The sequence below is a fragment of the Lonchura striata genome, chromosome 15 (assembly GCF_050655825.1).
Source record: "Lonchura striata isolate lonStrDom1 chromosome 15, ASM5065582v1, whole genome shotgun sequence".
NCBI lineage: Eukaryota > Metazoa > Chordata > Aves > Passeriformes > Estrildidae > Lonchura > Lonchura striata.
The window spans coordinates 4,781,682-4,795,642 of NC_140717.1; the positions used below are offsets into that span (position 1 = coordinate 4,781,682).

The following is a 13,961-nucleotide window of genomic DNA, read 5'->3' on the forward strand; positions in this document are numbered from 1 at the left end:
ATAGAGGAGCACAGAGGAAAGAAAGAGAAAACAATTTCTATTTCTGCTCCTTGTTTTTCCCATGTGGAATGAGTTTGGAGAATTGTTTACCTGGGGTGAGTGCTTGGTTGGATTCTGGTGAGGATTGTTTGAGCCTGGTGGCCAATCCAACCCACCTGGGGCTGGGCTCTCAGAGAGGGGCACAAGTTGTGAGTTAGATATGGTAGGTAGAAAAAGTAGGTTTGTGGTTTTAGTATCTTCCTTTAAATAGACTATTAATGTATTATAGCATAGTTACAATGATTTATTAAAAAATATGGATATTGGTCTGGTACCAATATCCAACTGTGAGGGACAAAAACTCTCTAACAGTTTAAAGTTAAAAGTGTGTGTTTATTGTGTGTGGGATAGCTCCCAAATCCACACCGCAGCTTCCAGGTGATTACAGAGTCTTTTATCCATACAAGTATTGAATACCCAAAATACAAATCCATATTCATCATTTTGGTACATCCCATTCCTCACTTTGTATGTTAATCACTTCAAAAGCCACTCAGCATGAAGTTTGTTCCTTGAAATGGGTCGGTGGTCCCTTTCATGGGGAGGGGCCCCAAAATGAGGAAGTCAATGAAGTGTTCCTCGTTCTGACCTTTCTACTTTTCAATGCAAATATGACAAATGAACTCTTGGTAGAAATCCCATTCCTTGTCTTCAGTTGGTTTCAGAACAGAGGAGCCCCACAATTGTCTTATGTTCCTAAAAGCTATTTGTCAGTTTGTGTATTCTTCATTATAAACCCAGCTAACTGAACATTGTGCTGACAAGCAATCAATTATTACTTAACTACTAACTTCATCAAGGCCTATTCATTTATTATTATTATTTCAATTAACTCTAGTAAGGCTTATTTCTAACTAAAATCTTAGCTCCTCTAAAATCTCGAAATTCCTTAAAGTTTACATTTCAATAATAAAGAAATCATTCAGCCTCCTGCACTGGAGTCGGACATCATCATTTCTTCCCACTGGGCTCAGCTGCATTTCCCCTCCCTGCCCCGAGCTTCCACCAGCGGGCTGGGCTGGCAGCTCCAAGGTGGTTTCTGCCCCCAGCCCAGCTGGGGTGGTGACTGTTTGCCCTGGGAATGAAGGCAGAGGCTCCACTTCAGTGACCCCTTGGTGCCTCAGGGTTGAGCTTTTATATTTTCACATTCTATTCTGCTTTAGTGGTGGGTCTGGGCTTCACATTAGGGGATGGTGAGCTCTCTTCACAGAGCAGGGAGACAAAACAATTCCTTCTCCAGCTGGGCACCAAGGACAGGTTATCCAGATCTCAGCCCAAGAGCACAAACAGCGTGGGCTGGAGAGAGAAAAACAGGGATGGGACTGCCTGGGCTGAAGCTGAATTGGACAATGAACTCCAAGGTGCAAATGGAGCAGAACTTCCACAAGTGAGAGACCCCACGGCCAGTCATGCATTTTGTCACCATTTGGGTGCAGCCCTGGCTGGGCTCTTGTGCTGCCCAAGGTGGATTGGGCAGCCCATTGAGATCCTTTTAATAAATCCCAGATTTACTCTTGAGCTGTCTAATCTCTGTTCTAGGCCAGCCCTCCCAAGGCACCACGCTGACCCCAAAGCTCAGCAGCTCGCTGGTGTTTGCTCTCCCCAGCACCAAGGAGCACCAGGGGGGCACGACCATCCCTCCCCAAAAAGCCCCCACGGGACTCCTCCAACAGCCCCAGTGCCCTCACCTCCACTGCGAGCCAAACACAGCCCCCCCCTCTGCTGGGGTGCAACCTCCCCCAATTAACTGCATTAATTAACAGGGAAAAGCCCCAGAGGAGCACCCCCGGGGCAGCTGTGACTGTGAGCCCCACACAGGGGACAGAGGGGACCCAGGGACACTGGAGCTGCTCAGGAGCAGCCTGGCACAGGCAGGGCAGGAGCAGAGGGAGCACTCCGGGAAAAGGGCACGGCACAAACTTATCTGCTCCTTGCAGCAGGGAGATGGAGGAGGAACAAAGCTGCTCCCAGATAATGAGGCGAGATAAGGGGAAGGGACAACAATGAGATGGGAGCTCTCCCTGCTCAGCACATCGCAGAAGGCACAGGGCTGGAGCAACCCCCAAAGTCATTCATGCTATAGAAACCATTATTTATTTGTCAAGTTTCAGCTGAACTCTTATCCAAACTGTGCATCCATGACACTTCTTGCTCTTCCAGGAATGGAGGGAGGGAGCTGGCTTCACGGAAGGGAGAGGAATAAAAAAAAATTAAAAAAAAAAAAAAAAAAAAAAAGAAGACCAAAGCTTCATGACAGATTAAATTTATTGGTCAGACAGAATGGCTTTGCCCCTTGCAATTTTTGTATATTTATCACATGGAAAAAGGTAACTTAAAAACCTAAACTGTGACATTTTGGCCCAGGGTCCTGGGAAACCACCCCAAGCCAAAGGAGGAACAGCAGTGAAACCCTGCTCTCTGCAGGGCTGTCCCAGTGCCAGCCCAGCCCCTCTCCTGCAGGTCTGGGCACATTCCTCCACCTCTCCCTTCCCACTGATTCCATTAACCCAGGAAAAAAGGTGTACGTTAAAACTTAACCTCAATTTAAACAGAACTGACACAGCTTTGGTTTGCACCAGTAAGTTTACAAGGGCAAATCACAATAAAATCATTTCAAATCAGTAAAAAGCTCCATGCAGGACTGGAGCTCTTGTTCCCCAAACTGGTTTTACCTGTCTGCCAGTGCTACCTGGGCTTAGGGTAAAGCCTCACTCCTTGTTTCCTCCTGAGCACCTCCTGCCCCTCACCTGCTGCTCCCCCAAGAGCTTTGGGGCTCAACACCCAGGGAGGGCACTCTGGCCACTTCATCCCTCCTATTCCATGATCAGTTCCCAGCTTGGAAGCAAGGACAGCACTGAAAACCCTCCAGGTGCTGTGGAAGGACATGATCCAGCCAAGAACGCACCTGACAACCTGAGCCAGCCCTTTGTCTCAGTGAACAGGGGTCAGCTCACCCTAAAAGGCTCAGGAACAAAATTCCACAGACAGATGTACACGTACAATTAGAAAACATTTGATTCAGGGTTTTAAAGAATTAAAAAAATAATTTATTCTAAAATAATTTTGATGTGTGTGCACCCTGCTGAGTTCCCAAGCATCCAGCCTGGCCTGGGGAACCTTTCCCTCCTTCTCTCCATCCCAATCCCTCTCCCAGCCATCTTCTGTGCATGGTCCTGCTGTCCTGTTCCCAGGCACATTCCAATGCACTCCAAGGAAAACAAGAACCAGCAGCTCAATACCAGGACAGACATTTCAAACATGTGGCTCAGCACATGCTTTTTCCAAGTCCTTGGTGATTTTTTTTCCTTCTTGGGGTAGGCAAGAACTCCTCAGAGAGCTCCCACCCCTTCAGTATCCCACTCTGGCTTCCTGACTAGGATGGGACGTGCAGCATCTTTCCCACAAGCAGCAGGAATATTTTTGTTCACCCTGCAGTGCTCCCTTTCCCTCCTCAGCCTCTCCACTCCCCCAGGCCGGACCTCTGGACGTGTGCAGCGTGACAATTGCAGCAGGGTGCTGCAGGGCGGTCCTGCCCTCCTTGGGTTCACATCCCCAGGGCTTTGTGCAGCCCACACCGGCTCTTGGGTGCTCGTCCCACAAGGATTTCCCCTTGCCCTGGTGGCCCAGAGGCCGAGGAGTGCCCTAGATGCTGTCGTAGGGCACTGCCAGGCCGATGTTGTAGTTGTAACCCGAAACCTCATCGTAGGAGGAGCGGCAGATGGGCAGGACGCTGTCCACGGCCAGCTGGTCCACGGAGAAGTCGTAGGAATAAATCACCCCTCGGTACCTGTGTGCAAAACAACCATTTCACCTCAGTGGGAAAGCAGGCAGAGGCAGGGATCACAATAAAAATGATCTGAATTGAAAGAGGCGATGCTGCAGGAGCTGGATGAAAAGCCCCATCCCCTCTGCGGGAGGCTGAGCACTTTGCACAGGGAAAGCTCCCTCCTGCCTCCTCCCAGGGCTGGTGAATCATTCCCTCCAGCCCGCAGAGACGTGACTGTCATCTGCTGAGACATCTCCAGGCTCTCCAGCACGGGGGAAGATAAATACATTGGTATTTGATAGTTCAATTAGCACTAACAGCCATTTGAGATGCAAATACCAAAACCTGCAGCTTAAATGCCAGTAGTTTTCCTTTAGGAGGAGACAGCATTACTAATATTTCGAGCATGGAGAAGGCTGCATTCCCTGCCTGGCTTCAGTGGACTTTATGTTCCCCTGCTGAGAAAAAAAAAAAGCTTTTCTTTTTGTGCTCAAGCAAATCAAGAGCCAATTCATGGCTTGTTTTATAAACCTTACCCTTAAACTCTTTTTAATTTTATTTTTTTGCTGCTATACCCTCTCTGTAAGTGCTGTGGGTGATGACTCAGGTGCTCGGGGTGCTATCTGAGAACAAAGCAGGTTGCTGAGGGCTGGCTTCTCACTTTCGGTGCAAGCTGGGGTCATCCTCGGTGATGCTGGAGCCCCGGGGGTTCTTCTCCTCGGGGATGTTGGCAGTGATCAGGCTGTGGGAATTGAACCACACGTGGCGCACCGGATGTCTGGAAAACAACCCAGAGCACGGGGTGAGCGGCCACCTGCGCTGGACTCCCAAAATCCGAGTGCTGGGAAAGGAATGGCTTTGGAATAAACGCGGAGCGATTGCAGTCAGCGCCCTCCCCGCGGCCAGAGGCTGGGAACCGGCACTCCCGGCTCCTCCAGCCCGGAGCACATCCCACATCTTCTATCCCCATCTAGCGGGCTCTTCCCAGAACACACGAGAGGCCGAGACTGCGGCTGGCAAGCTGCAGAGAGCGGCCGGGAGGGATGGATGCGGGCTGGGCTGGTGCCCTAAGGACTGCGGCAGACCCGGGGAGGGCAGGATGCTTCCCAAGGAAAGGGGAAGGACACCCCACACACCCCGCACCGAGCTGGTTTCAATGCACGATAAGGCACAAGCTGAGCCGTGGAGTGGGGAGGGACCCACAGGGATCACTGATCCATCCCCTGGCCCTGCCCAGACCCCCACCAACCCCACCCTGTCCATCCCTGGTGTCCAAAAGCTCCTGGAGCTCTGGCAGCCTCGGGGCCGTGCCCATTCCCTGGGCAGTGCCAGCACCTCTGGGGGAAGAACGTTTCCTGATCTCCATCCTCCTGGCCCAGCTCCAGCCGTTCCCTGGGTGCTGTCCCTGTCCCAGGGCAGAGCTGGGAGCTGCCCTCGGGAGGAGCTGCAGCCCCTGAGGAATCTCCCCTCAGCCTCCTCTGCTCCAGCTGAACACTCCCAGTGTTCTCAGCTGCTCCTCCAGACCCTTCCCCATCCTCGTGCCCCTCCTTTGGAAACTCAAGTCGGGTCTTCACTCCTTTCCCTCCCACTGAGCCCAAAGCCAGCACCAGCACTCTGTGTTCAAGCAGGAGCCACTTCTCAGCTGAGGATGGCTCATCTCCACACCCCAAATGTGTCTCCTGTCACCTCCCTCAGCTCCTGCTCCTGCGTTCCATCCCTGGCAGGGGGCCAAAGGCAGGGATAACAGCACACACCTTATCTGGGAAAGCCTTTTGATTGAAGTGATCCCTCCTGATTACTCTATAGATTAAACACTGTTTTCTCCCTGTTTAATCTAATGGTTTCACTTGGAGTACATCCCCGAGCTCAGCCCTGCCCTGCCTGCCCTCCTCCTGGAGCAGCACTAATGAACATGCCAAGGAGACAATCAATGGAATATTGTCCTTAATGCATCAGCCACATCACAACAGGCTTTATCATTCCCAGGGTCAACACACAAAGTGATACCTGCTATTAATCAATGACAACTCCAGCCTGAACTTCCCTGGCTGTAAATACCTCATCTAGCTCCTCTTCGGGGAAGATGCATTAAAAATAATAAAAAAAATGAAATCAGGATTTATCTGTTCATTTTATGGGTATCACTCAGACTTACAAGGGGCTAAACCCTCGAGTCTTTATCCAGACAAAGCCTGGGAATTGTGTTTTTATCAGGAAATCTTCACTTAGCTGTACAAAGTGCCAGCTCCAGGATGCTGATCTCTGCTTGTACTTTCAGTACCATGCTCCTTGTGCTCAGTACAAACTGATATTTCAGTATTTAAATGAGTTTAAATGCTTTGATCCTCACCATTACGGGAACATGTGGATGAGGTGAACAGAAGCACAGGGATTGTGATGGATACACTGGATGGAGACAGCCAGAACCAGTTCCTCTCAAAACAGCCAGTCCAGAATGTCAAACCCAAGGTTCCACAACTAAATAGAGGTTGGGGATGGGGCAGGGAGAAGTCACTGACTGAAATTCATGGAAAATCCAGGGGGAACAACTTCCCTGCTCCCCAACACCAATTGGAACACTCAGCTAATGAGTAAAAAGGCCATGACAGTGATGCCTCAGGGTTGAGCTTTCATATTTTTACATTTTGTGCTGCTTTAGTGCGTGGGTCTGGGCTTCACATTAGGGGATGGTGAGCTCTCTGCACAGAGCAGGGAGACAAAACAATTCCTGCTCCAGCTGGGGACCAAGGACAAATGATCCAAATCTCAGGCCCAAGAGCACAAACAACATGGGCAGAAGAGAGAAAAACAAGAAGGATGGGACTTCATGGGCTGGAGCTGGAATTGGACATTTAACTCCAATATGCAAATGGAGCAGGATGGCTCAAAGTGAGAGACCCTGTGACCAGGGGTTTTGTTTTGTGACCATTTTAGTTCATCTTGGTTGCAGCCCTGGCTGGGCTCTTGTGCTGCCCAAGGTGGATTCATTGAGGAGATCCTTTTAATAAATCCCTGCCTTATTATTGAGCTCTGTCTAATCTCTGTTCTAGATCAGCCTTCGCATTGGGCACCAACACCTGAAGGACCCCATCAGAAACACACAGAGCTCCAGGTGAGGTGACAAATTGTCCCCAAACCACACAGAACTCCCCCAAAACTCTCTCATTACCCCTCCTCCTCCCAGCCCCGAGAGCCCCGGGTTCCCCCAGCCCGGTTACCTGGCGTGCATCTCCCAGAGCTTGGTGGCCATGCGCCGGTCCCAGACGCACAGCAGGCCCTCCTCGCCCCCGCTGACCATCTTCCACTCGTCCATCTGCACGGCACACACGCCCAGCTGGTGCCCCTGCACGGAGCACACGGCCTGGCCCTGCCGCAGGTCGAACACCCTCACCCTGGGGACACAGGAGCAGGGAAGCACAGACACAGAATTCACCCACACCGGCTGCACGGCCGGCACCGAGAGGCACCCAGCTGGGGACAGGCACCATGGTGGCCCTCAGGGCTTGTGCTGGGCCAGCTCTGTTCAGTGTTTTTACTGATGATATGGATGAGGGGATTGAGTCTTTCCTTAGCAAACTTAATAAATGAAATAAATAAACGTCATTAGTAAATTCGCAGATAACACTAAACTGGGAGGGTGTGTCTTGTCTGTTGGAAGGTAGGAGAGCTCTGCAGGGAGATGGCTCTGCTCTGGAATGGTTGGATGGATGGGCAGAGTCCAATAAGATGAAGTTTAACAAATCCAAGTGCCCAGTCCTGCATTTTGGCCACAATAACCCCCTGCAATGCTACAGGCTGGGGACAGTATGGCTGGACAGTGCCCAGGCAGAAAGGGCCCTGGGGGCACTGGTCAACAGCCGGCTGAACATGAGCCAGCAGTGTGCCCTGGTGGCCAAAAGGCCAATGGCTCCTGGCCTGGATCAGGAATGGTGGGGCCAGCAGGAGCAGGGAGGTCATTCTCCCCCTGTACTCAGCACTGGTGAGGGCACACCTCGAGTGCTGTGTCCAGTTCTGGCCCCTCAGTTTGGGATGGACCTTGAGGGTCCAGAGGAGGCACCGAGGCTGGAGAGGGGCTGGGAACACAAACCCTGTGAGGAACCACTGAGGGAGCTGGGGGTGCTCAGCCTGGAGAAAAGGAGACTCAGAGGGGACCTCATCACTCTGCACAGCTCCTGGAAGGTGGCTGTGCTCAGGTGGGGCTGGGCTCTGTCTCCAGGCAGCACTGACAGAACCAGAGGACACAGTCTGAAGCTGCACCAAGGGAAATATAGGTTGGATTTAGGAAAAAGTTTTTCACTGAAAGAGTGATAAAGTGCTGGAATGGCTGCCCAGGGAGGTGGTGGAGTCACCATCCCTGGATGTGTTTAAAACAAGCCTGAATGTGGCACTGGGTGCCAGGGTTGAGTTGAGGTGGTGGGGTGGGTTGGACTTGATGATCTTGAAGGTCTCTTCCAACCTGGTGATTCTGTGAATTCTGTGGATATTTATTACAGCGCTGGACACATGGGGGGTAACCTCCCAAAGCCATGTGCAAAAAGTCACAAACTCCTGCTCTCTATTTACCCAAAAAGGTTTTACATATTCAGATGGTTTCTATGATGCTTTTTACATAAACATTAGCTCTTGCCTGTCACCACTGATTCAGAGATGAGGGCAGTCAGATGACAGCAGATGGCAAAGTGGCAAAAAGTCTCATTTATTTCACCCTCTCTTCTTTTATAACTTAGTTTGCTACAAGTGGACCTGACTGGTCATTTAAACAATTTCACATGACTGGCTAATTAACAAGACACCATTTGTAAACAATCTTATGAGGAAAACAGAAAAACAGATTATTAGAAAAACACCACCTGCAGGTTGTTTTTAATATTTGGCTATCATTTTTTATCTCCAGCTTCCTAAAGCTTCTCAAGCCAATTCTGGGAAAACTTACCTAGCTTCTCTCTCTCTGACCAGGCTGTCACATCCACACTTGCCCTGTATTGTAATTATCTGAATGTCCATTATGACTGTGCAATTGTCTCCTTTAATTGGGTCAGTGGGCTTCTGAAGAGGAAGTAAGAACCTCTTCCTCATGCTCAACTCTTCACCTGTGTCAAGCTGGCAGGGCTCCTTGGCCTGCTGGTCACAGTCCAAACCTCCTCTCATTCTTAGAACCCAGTGGTATTTATGGTTTCTACACTCTTACAATACTCCATACATCATCTGTCATTCCCAACCTTGTTTCAGTTATTCAATTAATTTCCTTGTTAAGTGCTATATGATCTTTGCTAACTACATTTCTAACTACATTTCTAACTTAACCTCTTAATCCATTTAAGCTCTTAATTTGAATATATCTATTTTTCACTATCTTAGTTGCATTCCCAGCTCAAAACCCCCTGACTCACAAAGACAGCTCTGGACATGCTGCCTGTGGGTTCTTGTGGAAGGGGCTGACAGCTGGTGTGTGAGCCAGAGTCAGCTGCAGAAGAGGGTGCTAAGAGTCCCTTAAAGGAATTCTATCCAAGGTCGTGGACATGGAAACTGAACAGAAGAAAAGAAAAACCAGGGGGCTGCAGTTGGCTGAAGCAGCAATGGAGATCACTCTGTGCCAGTGAGCACTGTGTGGATCTGCTGGGGCCAATGAATAAATGTAAACTTCCTGAGAAGGTGTAACAGACAGCAAGCTGTTAACCTAACCAGAGAGAAGCCTTCTGAAATGCATGGTGCTCTTCTGGGGGCTGTGATGTCTCAACAGTGACAGGTTCTGACAGCACAAGGATTTGGGGTTATGGAAACACATCTGGGACAGCAGCAGTGCCACTGCTGTTCCACAGCTGGAAAACCAGCGAGGCACATCCTCCTCACCACTGAATTTTCACCCTGACTTCTGCCATCAAAGATCTTCTTCAGGCAGATTTCTCCCACCACACAGGACCTTTCTGAGTCTTTGCAGGTTCTAGGACCTAAAGAGGGCTCTGGGGCCCAGCACAGGAGGGACCTGGAGCTGCTGGAGAGAGCCCAGAGGAAGAACCAGAGATGCTGCAAGGGCTGGAGCCCCTCTGCTCTGGAGTCAGGCTGGGAGAGCTGGGGGTGCTCACCTGGAGAGGAGAAGGCTCCAGGGAGAGCTCAGAGCCCTTCCAGGGCCTAAAGGGGCTCCAGGAGAGCTGGAGAGGGACTGGGGACAAGGGATGGAGGGACAGGACACAGGGAATGGCTCCCACTGCCAGAGGGCAGGGATGGATGGGAGATTGAGATGGAATTGGGAATTGTTCCCTGGCACAGGGTGCCCAGAGCAGCTGTGGCTGCCCCTGGATCCCTGGCAGTGCCCAAGGTCAGGCTGGACAGGGCTTGGAGCAGCCTGGGACAGTGGGAGGTGTCCCTGCCATGGCAGGGGTGGGACTGGATGGGCTTTAAGGTCCCTTCCAACCCAAACCCATGTGTGATTCTATGAGTTATGACAGAAAATAAAAGTGAAATTTGGAGAAAGCTCCTCCCTCTGTGCCTGAGGCATGACACACCTATTTTGGACACACTGCTCACCCATCCACTATGGACCAGGTGTAATATCATTATCAGCATCAAGGAAAGGATTATTATTGCAAATATTTCAGAGGGGATTTTATGTGTGACAATTCAAAAGACAAGACAGGGAATTACAGGTTCATACTCTTGACTTAATCACCAATATTCAAAGCAAGCACGCAGCAACCAGGATCTGCTTTGCTTCAAAACTGCAACTGACTGTGGCCAGTTTTTAGGTGCATCTGATTTTTGGATATTATTGACCACCCAGACAAAGCATTTTGAAGAGGAATAAATTGAAGACAGCCAGAAGCAGAACTACAGACAAAGACCTTAGGATTCCAAGCACTGCCACAAAGCCACAATATCAGCTAGAGCTAATAGTGTTGGGTTTTAAACCCAGCTCATATCACAAAGGAGTGTGGGGTTTGATCCTTATTTATCAAGATTAAGAGATAAAGCAAAGTACATAAATGAACAAAAAATGCAGCAAGTGAGAACAGAAGGAAAGGAGAAATACTGATCTCAAGCTTGAGAAGAAGCCAGACCAAGTTCCTCCAGCTGATGGCTATCAGGAACAAACCCATCAGGTACACATTAATTCCAGAAAAGGCCAAAACACACTTGTTCCAACACATTAACTGTACTTCATTCCATACCCCTGCTACGATCCTAATGGTGCTGCAAGTCCTTCCTCTCCTTTTCTCCAGCGGAGATTGCATCATATGATTTTACAAATAACACATTTCAGGGACTCGGAGACAAGGCAGCAGCGCAGGCCAGAGCTCCAGCAGAGCAGCAAGGAGGAGAACACACTGGAGAACGCTCCGTGTGCAACAGCCTGCCCCACAGCGTGAGGGGGCAAGGGTTTCTCACTCCCCAGCTCCAGCAGAGAGGAGCTCTGGCTCCAGCCTGGGAGAGGATGGGGTGTTGGAAGGGCTCACTCCCATTCTCCTGTGTGTGCACTCCCAGCAACCAGAGCTGCTCCTGTTTGGAAAGCACAGCTGGAAGCCGAGATGCGAGCCCTGCTCATCCCACGAGGAAGCACCCAGCTTTCAGGCAGGTGTCCGTGCTGGCACACCCCTGGGAGAACCAGAGGCACACTTGGCTGCTCAGATGTGCCTTAAGGAAGAAAAGGAACAATGTTTTGTGTGATGCTGTAAGACAGAGCTGGCCCAGCACGTCCTGCCTGGACAGCTGGGCTCAGTGGGAGCACTTCGGACTCGTCCCAGCTCCAGGGAGGTGTTCTGGAGGCCAGGCTTGGCCCCTCCTGCCAGACTGCCTTGGGAGCTGCCTGGCCTTCAGGAGAGCATGGAACACGTTTGGATCCACACCTTTCTGGGTTTGCCATATGTTTCCTTTCCCAACGCTCCTCTCCACCCCAGCTCCCACCAAGGAAAAGCAGGATCAGCACACGCTCCCTGCTAGGAGAGGAGGCCTCTTGCCAGAGCAAAGCACAGCTCAGGAATCAAATCAATCAGCAGTGCTTCAGCAGGAATTTCAGATGGAAAGACAGATTTTACAGGTCCTACCAAAACCATTTTGTGAGTATTACTTTTCAAAATCGTGTTTTTTGAGTAAAAGAAGGGCAGATCCGGGTGAAATTGGGAAATGGCTGTATTTAATTCAAGCAGTAACTGCTCCCTCTGGCCAGCAGCAGCCTGAGCTCCCATGGCAAGGTCTCTGTTTCATAAACTCACTCCAAAATGTGCCATGGAGATTCCAGTCTTGCTCCAGCTGTGGATGCCCAGCACCTTCCTGCAGTATCACAGGAGATGTGACCTCTGAGGTGCTCTGCTCCTGCCTCCTGGATGCCAAACTTATCTTGCCAGCTATTCATCCTTAACTCCTTGCTGTTCTAGTGACATCCAACCCCCTGAACTCAGCCAGTGCTAAAGCTGAAAACCCCTACAGCTTTCTGGAGGGGAAGGGCACAGACACCCACTCTGCTATAAAGGGGAGGGATATCAACTCCAGCTCCTCTCCTGTCATCGTGCAGGAGATCAAAACTGGAGGTAACTTTACTGAGGTGCTTTGGAAAATCAATTATCTGCTTTTAGAGGGAAAAAACCTCCCAGGGATTCAATTCCACTTGTCAAACTTCAGCTATTTCCTTTATCCTCCTTGCTGAGAAAGTGTGAGGCTTGCTCACACTCCCTATTCTCTGGGAAGGAAAAAAAAAAAAACTGTTTGACAAAATAATCATTTTTGCAAGCTGCTGCACTGGCGGGACAGAGGTCTGGGATTTGGCAGAGGGAAGTGCCCGCCTTCCAATCTGATCCCAGCACCAGAGCAGAGCACCACCTGCAGCCTGGTGCCCAGTGTGGAAAGGAGGAGGGAAGGAAGCAGGAGCCATTAGAGACTGGCTCCTGGCCATCCCACATCTCCTTTGGTGCACTGGATCAGACCCCACAGCCGACTCGCCAAAAAAAGGAAATCTAAAAATTGGACTCAAAGGGTCTTTTTAAGCACTTTAATCCTTTTGCACTGCCTGTTCCCAGTGCGGCCATTCCTGGCAGCAGACACTGAGCTGGGAAAATCCTACTCCCCAAGCCAAGGAGTTAAAGAGAAAGCTGCTAATCAGCTAAATAGAAGCTGGAATCTGTTCATATGAAAGTCTCTTTTTTTCTCTGTCACCTGAGGGACATCACAGTGTTCCGAAATACACTTTTGACATCGTTTGGCAGCCGGGCCCATCTCATCCTCCATGATTCATCCCTTAGGTTATTTTTTTAATATCAGAAAGTGAGCTTTTAAATGCCAAACTCATTTTGCGGGTGGCGGTGGGGAAGTGGAAGAGGTTCCAAGTGGTCTCGCTGGGCTGTGCACCAACTGCCTCCACCAAATGGCTCAGAAAGCTCCTCTTCCCATGGAGCTTCCCAGACAAAGCACACTGACAGCCACATCCAACTATTACCTAATAGTTTGTTCCTCAACTTGGTGGAAACACAAGAGGAGAAAGCAATTCCAGCAGGGCCAGATGTAAGACAGTGAACTGGAGATGGGAGATTGGAGATGAGGATCACCTACCTTCTGTCCTTGTTGCCTGCCACCAGCATGTTGGGGGGGCTGCTGTGGAGGTTGACACAGGAGAAGTCTCCTATGGAGTTGCCCACCTTGGCCACACACTGGTTTGTTTCCAGGTTGTAAAGGAGGATCTGGCAGAGAGAGAATAAAACACCACATAAATTCAGCAGGAGCATCACAACAACGTTTTGCTGCCCCACAAAGCAGAGCTGTGACCACCGGAGGTGTTCTGCAGGACTTGTTTCTTGATGTGTAAAACAGAACCAAGAGACACATGTACCCCTGTGAAGAAAGGCAATGACACCTGCAGAAATGAGGAATTCAGGTTTCCCAGTGGGATCCTGCAACAAGCAGGGATGCACCCCCAGAATGGCCAGGCACAGCTCTCAGGCAAACCACACAGGTGAAATCTTTGGGGTTTCAAGAAAAGCAAAGGGTTTCCTCATAAATTTTAGTGTTTGAGAGAGCAGTAAAAGCAAACAGCAGCAGCCCTGAGGAGGCTTGGACAGATGGACAGTGAGAGGCAGATCCAGTCAAGTGCAGCAGGAACTGCAGGGCAGAGCTGAGCCCAGCCCTGCTGAGAGCCTGGGTGCCCTCACACACACACACACACAGAAATGTC

General features: G+C 50.2%; 1 protein-coding gene across 8 annotated transcripts in view; it reads right to left on the reverse strand.

Annotated features, from left to right (window-relative positions):
• Positions 1-2,286: 2,286 nt before the first annotated feature.
• Positions 2,287-13,961, reverse strand: part of FBXW8 (F-box and WD repeat domain containing 8) — a 56,164-nt gene continuing 44,489 nt past the window's right edge. The window contains exons 8-12 of one of the 8 annotated variants that reach the window (XR_014958634.1): positions 13,343-13,470; positions 7,024-7,197; positions 6,156-6,283; positions 4,467-4,583; positions 3,686-3,826 (exon numbers count right to left, since the gene is read on the reverse strand). Coding sequence is in view for 5 of the 8 variants with exons in the window: in XM_021549766.3 (XP_021405441.3) it covers positions 3,682-3,826; positions 4,467-4,583; positions 7,024-7,197; positions 13,343-13,470 (564 nt within the window). In the remaining 3 variants the exon portion in view is untranslated. Of the gene's footprint in view, positions 3,827-4,161; positions 4,264-4,337; positions 4,584-6,155; positions 6,284-7,023; positions 7,198-13,342; positions 13,471-13,961 lie in introns of those variants that run through there. The other 7 variants (XR_014958635.1, XR_014958636.1, XM_021549766.3 and 4 more) reach the window with 7 other exon arrangements.